At 39.8% G+C, this 13,065-nt stretch overlaps 1 protein-coding gene across 2 annotated transcripts; it reads right to left on the reverse strand.

Moving 5' to 3' along the window:
- Positions 1-4,496: 4,496 nt before the first annotated feature.
- ednrba (endothelin receptor Ba) lies at positions 4,497-12,084 on the reverse strand. 2 transcript variants are annotated; one of them, XM_034231966.1, is made up of 9 exons: positions 11,836-12,084; positions 10,457-10,871; positions 9,543-9,655; positions 7,800-8,004; positions 7,092-7,241; positions 6,612-6,745; positions 6,365-6,473; positions 5,337-5,478; positions 4,497-5,219 (listed from the first exon to the last, which is right to left on the reverse strand). In XM_034231966.1, the coding sequence occupies exons 2-9, from the start codon at positions 10,868-10,870 to the stop codon at positions 5,164-5,166; spliced, it is 1,323 nt and encodes a 440-aa protein (XP_034087857.1). In that variant the 5' UTR covers position 10,871; positions 11,836-12,084; the 3' UTR covers positions 4,497-5,163. The 2 variants fall into 2 exon arrangements, with proteins under 2 accessions (XP_034087857.1, XP_034087858.1); XM_034231967.1 differs by having other exon boundaries at positions 4,497-5,478.
- Positions 12,085-13,065: the final 981 nt, after the last annotated feature.

Raw genomic sequence — 13,065 nt, forward strand, 5'->3', positions numbered from 1 at the left:
TCTACCACGGTAAGGTGCTGGTTCGTCAGAGAGGTATCATTGTCATTAAAGGCAAATGATTTTCCATTAATAATAGTGTATATTATCGTAATAAGAACAGTATTGTCCTTCATTTCGTAATCTCTTTAACCTGTTCAACCCGGAGGCCCCCGCACGAAACTGTGTCTCAGGGCTTCTTATCATTTAAAAATCTATTAATGTGTCAGGGAGGCGTGTGGCGCAGTGGTTAGAGCGTTGGTGTTCGGATCAGGGGAGCACAGGTTCAAACACTGCAGTCAGCATGTCGTTGTGTCCCTGGGCAAGACACTTTTAACACAGAACTCTATAGGTATAAATACCCTTATTACATATCAGATCTGCACAAACGGCCAATTTGTCTTACCTTTTGCTGTTTCTGATCAACAGTTGTGTTCAATGGCATCAAAACGATAAAAACGCTGCTGAAGGTTAATCCAATGTCTCTGTGTCACTTGATAATGATTACTGATAATCCATCTTCATATTTACTAGTTTGAGTCTAGGTTTCAGTTTTCCAGAGCGTAACATAGCTTTCGACTGCGTGCGCGTCACTCTCACTCCTCAATGGTAACGAGTGGAACTCCCCCTTCGATTCTATTGGCTGTAACGGTTCAAAAGAGATGTCAATCACCAAAATTGACCAATGGGTTCCAAAGAAACGGCAAATCCACCCAAATGACCCCAAACGTGTTTTTTTTCTTCTTCTAAATCTCTCTAAAAAGGTCAAATTTGTTTTGCATCAATCTTGATACAGGGTTATTATATGTTATAGTTTGGATTCCTAAAGCTTTTAGTCTACTATCCCATCATTCAAGGGTGGTTTTCACTATGAGTAATGTTTTTTGACGGATACTATAATTTTAATTGTTTTACTATGTTGTTCAATCTGAATTTACTTTAAAATAAAACGATTTATATTGATTCTGACTTTTCTACATCCAACTCACAGGTTTATCATTGCTTTGAGAAAAAATATTATTAATTTACCCCTTTTAGAAGTGAAGTTATAGACATTTGTTCTGGGAATGTCATTTTCGAGTCTGAGACCTGAACAACAGGCTCAGGGCTTAACAGGTTAACCTTCCCTACAATAAAGTAAATGGTTAGATTGTAACATCCAAAAGACAACATTATATTACAAAATACTACATATTACAAAGGGCTACGTCCAAACTCTTAATACAAATAATTTCCCTCAACTTTCCGTACTAAATATTTTTAGATACAAATAAATAGAATTTATTGCTTTGTTAATAATCAAAAATACATTATAATGTTTTGAGTATGATTCAAACTGTGCTTTTCTTTTACGGGAAACTATTTAAATTTGTCGGAATTCAACAGATTTTACTGATCAAAGTCTGGTAAATAAGGACTAACAGACACACTGCTACACACTACACAGCTCCATATATTTGTCATCACACTGTCCCACAAGCAATACATAGAAGGAACAGTAACAGTGTAGGATTGTGACACCACGTTTGGATGTAAAACTGAGGGAGAAGTAGATGAAAGAAAGGCTCCAGAGTCCATGGTACATCAGTCTGATGAATTCCTTCTGCTGGCCACGTCTGCTCACCTTCTGTTGCTTCTACTGCTGCACCATGTGTGTGTGTGGGTGTGTTGTCTATCCATGTATGCAACCGTGTGACATTTATACATCTGTGAAAGTGAGGAGTCCTGATTTTGTGTCATTTATCAGCCATTCCTTCAAGTGTGAAATCAATGGCGTGTGACCATAAACTGCACATCAAATGAGGCAAATACGCAGAAAGACTTTTCACAAACGTGCACACTAGCATGCACAGAGACCTTGGTGTCGACACACACTCAGTGACGCACTGATACAGAGACCCCCACTCGCATACTATTTGTTTTGCTTTCTTGTAGGCAGCATGAGGGTCTTCACTTCAGTTTGGTTTGACATTTTCCCATGAAGATTTTTCATGGCCAAACACACACACGGCCAAACACACACACACTCTGTTTCAATGTTATTAAAGCATGTTTTCTTAGGGCCTTCCAAAACGAAGCTAATCCAGACTCCTTGTGCTATTAATCCAGAATAAATGAATACAAAAATGAGGACTCCAGAAGGATGTGATATTTTCCTAAATAACCGATAGAACTATACGTGTCTTATATCTGCATATCTGGGTCTGCCATGCAGGATTTTTCCATGAGAAGGAGCAACTACTGCCAAATATTAGAAATTCTTTATTTGTGGTGCAATAACATGAAAGAATATTTGGAGAAGAGAGGAGAAAAGGGCCAAACCAGGTCTGTACACACCCCAACCCCTGAGACACACAACCCACAACTATCTACCATCCAATCCTTTTGAGTGATTTATGATGGCTTCTATACCCGTGGGGAGGAGTTTACAGTAGTTTTTATGGCTAATTATATAGCACTTTATGTCATTAACCTTTTGGCTTTGATCCGCTGCAAGGTCTCGTCTCTATTTTCTGGCTCCCAATAGCAATACAAGTGAAATTAACTCCCTACAAAGACTGCTTCCTATTATACACACATGCATTTCCAAACATTTGGACTACCTATGTTGCAAATGTATTATCTTTTCAATTTACACACGGCATCTATTGCACGTCTGTCCGTCCTGGGAGAGGGATCCCTCCTCTGTTGCTCTCCCTGAGGTTTCTCCCATTTTTCCCTTTAAACTGTGGGTTTTCTTCGGAAGTTTTTCCTTGTACGATGTGAGGGTCTAAGGACAGAGGGTGTCGTATTGTCATACTGATATTTTGTACAAACTGTAAAGTCCACTGAGACAAATGTAACATTTGTGATATTGGGCTATATAAATAAACATTGATTGATTGATTGCTGTAACATTATGTTAGCTTTGGCTGATTTGTGGAGAGTGTATAGGCTACCAGTGGCGAACCGTGTCTATCACAACTGGACCTTCTGCAGACACACACACACACACCCCGCCGCCGAATTGTCGTCTTGAAAAGGGTACTCACAACAATTCCGCAACAACTTCATCTTCACCTGTTGCACTTGTCACTTTAACGTTAAAAACAATAAAACGGCATGAATTGCTTCGTCGCATTCATGTAGATCCTCTGTCCCGAGCCAGTTAACTAGCGGGCCTTCTAGGGGTTCCCAACCCCCGGTCCGCGGACCGGTACCGGGCCGCGGAGGTGTTACTGCCGGGCCGCGAAATAGCTGTGAGTTTATCGTAATATTTGCAGAATTATAAATATATAAAAATATTTTATCATAATATTTTTTTCAAAAAGTGTTTAATTTTTGCACCTATACCAATCATATTATTTCATCCAGTAGCCTAGTTAATCTTTCACCAGAAAACCGTTGAAAATGGCTTTTATGATTTCCGAGGGATTCGGCGGCTCAGGGTCAGTTACTGCACCCATCCAAGAAATGGTGACATAACTCATTAAAACCACAAACTCATGTCTTCAGTACAGATTAATCAGGGTTCAAATGTATGAAACGCAAAAATATGTTACCTTTATAGGCTAAATGGCTCCTCTGTGTAGCAGAACATACATTTGTGGTATCCATTATCTGATGTATTATCTCGTCCGGAAAGCAAATAAGCACATTTCTAAACGTGTCTAATTATTTATTTAATGCAAATTGACCCAATGAATCTGTAAGCATTAGCACTCTATCATAGATTAATTTATAATAGATTAACTGTTCTTACTGCTTTCTAAATCACCAGTCACACATTTTGTAAAGCAAATTAAGAGATTCTAAATTGACTCTGAACTAATTACACTTTGAAATAGACCGTTCGGTAAGTAGCTCACTAAGCAACGTTTGCAACTTTCTAGGCCTGTTTCTTTTTGTAGCAGGGATCGTAAGAGGAAAATCAATCACATAAGCAGAGAGCCGATGCCAGTATCCAAAAGCAGATACATCAATAACTCTGTTGAGAGAAGAAAGGAGTGAGTTAAGGGAGGAATGTACTGAATTTGATTTATTTTACTAAAGTCTGCTTACAGCACTGGGTTTGATTTGATGTCCAACCACACTGAATTGTTTGAAACCATAATGGAAGAACGGAGGCAACAGAGTTTATTGGGAGGAGTGAAGACATCAATGTGGAGAGAAGGAGAAGGCATGAACCGAGGCGAGGTGGTTAGAGATCACAGGACAGAGAGCTTCTTTGAGCTAAAGTGACATGTGTGACACTGGTTTAGCCTGAAGGAACATTCCCAGGTCAGAGCTGTGTGTGTGTGTGTGTGTGTGGAGAAAAATGGAGTGATCACAGTAATGTTCTCTGTTAGCATGCACCATCACATGATGCCGCTTGCCGTCACACTTAAATCAAACCCTCTCATACACAACCAGAGTCAGGCCAAGATAAAAAGACAAAGCTAGAACAATCACAGTCATAAATGATTACGATGGTGTGTCTGAACACAAATCTGCTTGAAAATGTATGTTTTTTTCTTTATTTCAAAATGACAAGTGACTAGTTTTTTCTTTATTATATTCAGTTGTATTTATTCCAAAAAGAAACCCTTACGTCTTGTACCAGCTATAGTTTAGGAGTCAGAGTAAGATAATGTGGAGCAAATGCAATCACAAAACACATGAAGCCTCAAGAACAGGCCAAATATTGAACAGTATCATACAATAGCGGAATGGTCACACAAATCAACATCAGTAGTTCAATAACTGGTGGAAAAATTACAAATACGATGCATTTAAAGGCAATAATGTCACATGCGGAAAAGTATTCAATATAAAGGAAATACAAAAAAGCGTAAACAAATCTCGAAGAAGAGCAAAGTTTCACTGTTTAAAATGTTCAAAGTTGCTGCAGTGAGTGGTAGCAACACAGCGTAACACTATAATGTCATCCGTACAATGCAGAAGTTATTGCAAGATTCAAAACGTCAAAGTAATATTCAGCTGCAAGGCTGATAAGCTGTCTTGGCTAATAGACCCTTGATCCTCACATTTTACACAACACTTGTGCTGAACTTCCCCCACCATTTAGTTTTCAATTTTTGTCGTTTCGAACACTTATTTTGCCTGCTTCATACACATCTCACACTTATATCCAAAAATACCGCTTTTGGAGAGCACATGTTTCTTCTTGAACAGGGAGAGTGTGCAGCAGTCCATAATGGCAAGTGTTCAGAGTTTTTTGTTTAAAGGAGTTTCCCCTCTCTGATTTCCAAATGATGTCTTCTAAAAATGGAGGAGACTTTTTAGGATGTTTTTGACGAGACAAGAATAGGCATGTATCCTCATTCAGTCAGCCATACTTATTTTTGTCATCATATCTACTCCTCTTTTACGTTACCGGTCCCTCCTCAGAGCCGTAGTGGACTTGTTGGTCATGCGGGAGTGGCTCTGGTCGGAGGCTCGATCGGTGACTTTCAGCTTCATGCACGACTGCTTCTCATCCATCAACATCTCAGCTGGTAGGCACCAGCAGCACAGGCATGACTAGAGGAGGGAGCAACGTGGATAGAGAAATAATGAAGTATAGGCTGAGAGAAAGGTTTAGCATACATTGTTCAGAACTAATAGAAAAGCAAGTGGTTCCTTTTTCTCTTTTGTTGCTGTTTACTCCGACTTGCGTCGCTACAAACGTAATTTCTTAACATGTACAGCTGGTAAAGCGCATCAGCCGAGCAGCGAGGTGCACATGTTCTGTCTCTCTATCTTTCCCTCCTTTTCTTTCTCAACAGTGGCTCAAACAACACTATCACAACATGAGATAATAATTACCTATCTCATACTCTGTAGCTCTTGCAAAGTCAAACAGCTAACAAGCTAGCTGCTGGCTAGACCTAACACATCTACCATCGAAACACCACCACATCACCTTGTGTGTCTTGGTGGTTTGAGGCCTAGAGGTAGTTGAAATAGTTTGAAAGCTTAAGGTTAGCTAAAAGTAGGCTACCAATACAAGTATTTTGTTTGTTTTTTCAAGAAAATTCAAAATAAATATAGGGCATGCAATTGGTTAGCTTAGCTTAGCATAGAAATAATTTAATGTGTTTCCATCGCTAAAAAATCTGAAAGAATATACTTTAAAAAAATAACTAGAATGAGTATTTTTTTTTCTTTCAGTCAGCTGAGAGAAATGGACTTCACATGACAATGTTCACAACTTGGATTAAATGTTATAAAAAATGGCTTGATTATTTTACAAAGAGGATTCTCATGGAAACATATTCAGACTTAACTCAAAAGTAGAGAGTCACCTCTGTTTTTCTGTGTCTGTTGGCAAACTTGGCAGGAAATCTGTTTTGAGTTTATTTCTCAAAATGTCGATCTATTCTTTAGGACGTTTTGACTCTGCACATTGCATATGGTACACCCTTACCCTGAAGCAGTTCTTGAAGCGCTTGCTGACAATGTAGAGGGCGATTGGGTTGATGCAGGAGTTTACAGATGCCATGTTGATGCCAATGTAGTCCAACACCAAAAAGAAACTAAAAGGGTTACAGAGACAAATTAGTGTACCATAACTCTGCCTTCCTGCAGGGTGAATCATTATTCCACTGAATTCTCCAGTCTTCTCTGTCCTATATTTTCTTGTGTACTGCAGATTATGTGTTGTCTTGTTATACCTGAGCAGTTCGCATCTGTTTGGATCTTTTTCATCGTAGATAGTTAGCTTCAGGATACGGCTGAGGTGGAGCGGCAGCCAGCACAGAGCGAAGACCAGAACCAGACAAAACACGGTCTTAGCCACCTCCCTTCGCTGAACACACACAAACACACATACATCAGTACAGTTTGTCCTGACAGCTCTAAGCCAGATGGGGACATGGTGAAATGTAGGGACAAAGAAGTCTAACATCATTGAGATATTTTTGCCTAAAGGTCATTAAAGTTTTAAGCTGGGGTAGTGAAAAAGACACAACTGTATTTTGTAGCTCTAATTTAACACACTGAGAGTGTATGAATGGTCTTCTGTCAAGTTTTGAACACAAAAGATTGTTTTTGTTCCACTATAGTTGATAAATGTAATATTTTAACCCAAGATATGAAGACTGTTAGTGATGACTAAAATGGTGACTAAATTAGATAAAAAGCCATCAGCGAACCTGTTTGAGGTGGTCACTGAGAGCAATCTGGACTCCATTCTTCTTCCTCAGCATCTCACAGGTCATCAAGGTGTAGAAAATAGCCGTGCAGACCAACGGCAGACAGAAATATGCACTGAACAGCCACCAGTCCTTCGCTGATTTATAAAACTACAGGGAAGAAATAGGAGCAGCAATGAGTTATCCACAAGCATTTGTAGGAGGGAGCATAAGGTGAAACATGTCAGAGGAAAATGTAACAGCGTGTATCCCCAGTCTGACCTGCGCCGCATTAAGGGAGTCAAGGGCGTATCTCAAATTCACTTGCATTCAAAAATCAATTCATCAAAGTACCTCAGTGGATCATCGTTGTTATTTTTTGGATGGAAGCCTCTTGAACACATTACGCACCCTCACAGGAACTACACTGTTTTATGTCAGCCAAAAGAGCGATAACTGCTGGAATACATTATTTTATGTTACATAGTCCTCTGTCTTTCAACTCAGTCTAACCCTGATCTAGCCAGGAACTCCTTCCCAGTATAGTTATTATGCACATATATTCACACACAAATCAGCATGGGTGCACTTCTCCTCTTGCGTCTTTACGTGTCAGTATGTTTTACATGTGCATGTGCAGGTTTGGGGCATGCACAGCTGTGTCAACACACACCGGTTTTTCCCCACACTGAATTATAAGCTTCATAGGGTCTGTGTGTCACAGCTCACCCTCATGAAATTCGTGTTCTGCATGGGGTGCAGCAAACAGATCCTCAAGTGTTCTCCTTTGTAATCCATGGTGATCATGTCGAAGGCTATTGCCTCGGGCACAGCTAGGATGATGGATATTATCCAGATGAGCGTGATCTCGATAGCCATCCACTTTGGAACTCCGATCCCTTTGATGCGGCTCCACGAGGCCACTGCACGATACCTGGAATATTCAACATTTGCAGTCAGTCAACCTTCCAAATATTACAAGTTAAAGGAATGGTTTGACTTTTTGGGAAACAATAATCATTTCAGCTCTTCTGAGCTAATTCATGAGAGATAACTCAGAAGATCGATGCCCCTTTCATTTCTGTACATTAAATGTTTCATAAACCAGCAGTGAGTTAGCTTAACTGAGCTAACTAGCACATTCAAGCTACCCAAAACCACTACATGCTATTTATTCCTTTTTTTGGACCCCTGATTATGAAACCAGATACAATTTGTGAATTGATTGATTACTTCATGACAAATAAGCAACCCGAAAAAAAACTGTTCATACAGTTTCTTCAATTAAACAATCAAATAGATTTGCTCAGACAGTTGACCAACTGGCAGAATCATATTGACCCAGAGCAGTCTGTCCTAGGCTAACTGTTGTAGCTACATCAAATATGAGTGAATTTGAGCTCCCTCTGGTAAACAGTTGTGTGGTTTATTTGTTTTGGGCTTTTTTCGTGAAAGGCACGAACGGAAGAGATGAATCTGGTATAGGCTGCCTTTGTCTGGGTGAAGGGAATATCAAGTTTGTGGTATTGGCTTGGACCAGACCCAGAGGTCTTTTTTTGCACAATGTGATGGTTTATTAGCAGCAGCAACGTTTAGACCAATCGACAATGTTCCGAAAAAGGATAACATTAAATGTACCATACTGACATGAGGGTAGTCGGAAAGGTATTGTGTATTTAAAAAATGTTTGCACTAATTCTTTAAAATGGACCTATCATGCTATATTTGAATAATATATTGTAGGGCCATACAGTACCTATATAAAACATGTCTGTGAAGTTTTTTTTACAAAATACCAAACAGATCATGCATTTTAGCCATGCCTCATTTCGCTCTATTTGCTCTTTTCCAGCCCTGTTTTTGCAAGGGCTGATTCTGTGAGAAGTCTTCTTCGCTGCTTTTGTGGCAGACTACAGCGCAACTTACAGGCCTGGCATATGTACTACAGCGTCTCCAGCGCTTTCGAGCGGCAATGGCTGTGGCCCAACCCCCCATTCCCCTGATAGGTGAGTTGCCCATATAGGCGGAGCACCCCTTTTCTGACGTCAGAAGAATTCAAATCTGTATCAGATCCGTTGCAGGCCCGTTTTTAGAGATTTGGATATAGAGGAAAATAGAGAGGGTTGTGTTTTCTGACACTTGGTGAGTTCCCTGACACATATTCATGTATAAAAGACGTACAAAAGTGCATTTTGCATGATAGGTCCCCTTTAAGTAATTATAGCATCAGACATCCTTCTCCACAGACAAAACTGATATGTACTGTACATTCCAGCTTTTTCTAAAGTAGGCCTTCTATAGGAATGTAGTTGACAGTCAAATACAGACAATCTTAACACATGCGATAAAATAAGTGGCAATGTATTGATCAGCAAAGTTAACTCGGGTCACAAATCAGGTCAAAAGTAATTTGTCTGACAATGTTTCCTTACTGTTGATTTCACCTGAGGAAGTATCATGTGTCATGATTACCTGTCAATACTCAAAGCGCACAGACTCAGCACTGTGATCCCCACTGAGGCTTTCTGGACAAACGGCACCAGCTTGCACAGAGTCACTCCAAAAGGCCAGTCCTCTGCCAAGAGCTGAAGAAAGAGGCATGAATAGTTGATGATGGATTGAAACCATGAGAGGGAGTGAAGCAAATTGTCTGGCCTACACACTGTTCTCCCCATCCCTCAGGCATCCAGTGTTGACCACAAACGTTTTTTTCCCTCGTTTTTCGGTTACATACTTCTGGTCTTTTCATGAAAACAAAGTGAGGCCTCTGTTTAGCCTCAAGGCAAGGTAACCCAGACAGGTACAGTAGGTCCTCGAGAACAAAACGATGCTAAACCCGTACAGTCTTAAGACTTTTCATGTCTACTTTGTTTGGATGAGCGACTGGAATGGGAGTATAGATCAATTGGAATCATATGTAGCGTGGTATCTCCCCAAACCACCGTGTCTCTCCTGTCTCTGCTCTGGTATGCAACAGCAGCCAGTTGTTTTAACATGCTTGCCCCCTTACCCAAATATACTTTGGACCTTTCTCTCTCACTCCCTCTTTTTCTCTCACACACAAAATGAGCCCAACAGATAATAACATACCGGAGACATAAGGGGATCTGGAGGGGCTCAGAATCCAGTAAAGTAATAACATTGCAAAAGCCCCCTTTCAAAGACTGTGTGAGCACCCACATGTTGTGTGCATTAGGAAAGGTTGTGTCTGTTTGTTAAGGGTTTAATATCCAATATGCAGCACAATAATTTGCATATGACTTTAAAATATACTATAATGAACTTAAGAACATTAAATAACCAACATTCCATTGAAAATCCAAGGGACTTTGAACTGACTGGATTAAAAAAAACATTTTAAGGCCAAAATAATAAACCCAGCTCACCTTATAAACATTAATGGGAATTGCGATGATGATGTGCAACAGGTCTCCCAGTGCCAGGCTGCCGATCAGGATGTTCGGCCCATTACGCATGCACTTATTCTTATAGATGATTCTCAGCAGAGTCGAATTGCCAATAATACCCACGACAAACACCAGGCAGGACACCAACGTGTTGATGTACTTGAACGTGTCTCGGATTTCCGTGGGTCCGGTGCACATAGGAGGTAGCCGGCGGCGGGGCATGGTCATGTTGGGCCTCACCACACCTTGTGCATCTCTCTCCACAAGCTCAGGTCTTTGGGTGACAGCAAAAAGGTCCTGGGGCGCTACTTCCTTTGGCTTCAACTGCCCACTGACCACAAGGACATAACCCGCCAAGAGGAGCACCTCCAAGCATAGGAGATGAGTCTTCATCCTGGAAAATGGTTGTCAATATGTTTTTATCCAACACGTCTGAAACTGACCCTCTTCGAATGTGCTTGGAACACAAATGGCAAGAAAGTACTTTATTATAATTTGTCTTCAGGAACATAAAAAAACGATTGAATCTGTTGTAGGGATATTAGGCTCAAGGGTTTATTATGTGAGTACAGCCAACGCAGCTGACATTCTTATATAAACTCACTTAAACGCTAAATTAAGAGCCGTAAGACACAAACAACACCATGGACAAATGTTTTGGTGCATACCATAGAGCCGATTCCCTGCTGGACAGACCTACTCTATTTTCCCACATTTTCTTCTCTCCACAATAGCTTTATATCAAATAGTGACCCTTAAAGACACACCCTGCTTAAACATAGTTTTCATTTTGCCGTTGAGGGAATGTACAAATAAATATGAAAGCTGATAGGAAGAGAGGGGATTAGAAAATGGGGAAGATCGTTTATTTTATTTTTGCTAAATATTTGACATTTTTGGGAGTGTTGGGGAAGATCTTTATTTTCATTATTTTAACTTCCCTTTAAGTAAATGGTTCCCCGTAAAAAATTAAATCCAAATATTTTATTTTCACATTCATATAGTTTGTCAAGGTGCACCTTTTCAAAGGAAACAAATTAAATGTATTGATAACAGTTGGATTAATGTTTACACTGATGACGTTCATTAGAAGTTCTAATAAGATAGGTACATGATTAAAGAAGTCGTAACCACTGTTATATTGTCTTTGACATGTAGGTTGGGTTTCGCAGTTTCAAGTCAATACAGGTTAAAGTAAACATCAATAACCCTGAAGAAGGTTACGAGGTTAAGTAACTTGGGAAAACACCTTTGTTAAATTGAAACACCCCCCCCCCCTAACCAACGCAATCATTTTATTGGAGTCCCCAAACCAGTCAATCAATGTTCTCCAGTTCGCCGTTTAAGCTCTTACTTACCTAACTCCAAGCTGAGGTAGAAATCCTCCAATAATTGTGCCTCTTCGTTTAAACACTCCCAGTAACTTTCAAGCTCTCAGGACAGAGAAAAGTTCCCAAATTGGAGGGATGCTGTTTCTGAAGTGACAGTGCAGTCATCTCCACCAGCAGCTGTCCTCTCTGCCACTGGTGTCAAAGGGGAAAAAGCTGCAGCTCTCTGCTCCAGTCGGCCTCTCGTAGTTCACTGCTCTCCGGTACTGTCTCAGTGTACACAGTCTCAAGAGTCTGCTGAGTTTGATCCCTGCCCTCCACCCCCTCCTCGTCTGATGGGGAGAAGGGGGTGGAGGAAGACAGAGGAAGGCAGGCAGGATGTTGCAACATATAGGCCAAGCTGTTACTAATTGTAATGTGAAAAATCACATCAAGAAAGCGGCAGAAAACACATTAGTCTTTACACTAGAACATTTCATCCGGTAAATCTTAAGTATTTGCAAATAATTGTTATCAAAATGTATTTCAAATGTCTGGAAAAGAGACCACACAACATAAATTGAGTAGTCAAAGTAAAATATTTGAAAAGTAGTTTTGAATATACAACCTCAAAAAGTAACGGTTTGGCAGTTGAACATTTTAGGGAAGAAACACATTTGAAAAAATAAATGTCTTTGTCCACTCATTTATAATATAAAGCTGTGAAGATTGGTGCACCTTGAATCCTTAACAAGCGCTAAGCTAGCTAGGACTTTGCCACAGCAGTGGTTGCTAACAAGCTAATATTTATTTAGATTGAATGTTTACAAGAATTTTAGTTTAGCTTGTTAGCTAGTTAACGTTAGCTAATTAGCACTTTAGATAATGTATGCGTTATTATAAATCCCATTGCTATTCTTGGCCCTGCGTAGCATTGTAACTCGCCTATAAAAGCATTGGGCTTCATAATTACACATATAGAGCAGTTCCTTCCTGCAGATCCTTAAAAGTAATTGAATTCATAAAATCTTATAATAAGGCTATAATGGTTAATAATCTTTCAAACTTAAAAATGCCCAGACAATGTAGGTAGCAAAAATAGTATTTTCATTTTGGTGACAAGATCAGCAATGGTTGTCTGCTAGCTACAACGTTCATGGAAACATTTGTTATGCTACCATTAACATTCAGGCAATATTTACCATAACAAATATATATGATTTCAAGTGGCATTAAGAAAAAACAAATTCTATAATTGTACTTACCTTGAGCTAAAGGAAC

Source organism: Gymnodraco acuticeps, unplaced genomic scaffold (genome assembly GCF_902827175.1).
Source record: "Gymnodraco acuticeps unplaced genomic scaffold, fGymAcu1.1, whole genome shotgun sequence".
NCBI lineage: Eukaryota > Metazoa > Chordata > Actinopteri > Perciformes > Bathydraconidae > Gymnodraco > Gymnodraco acuticeps.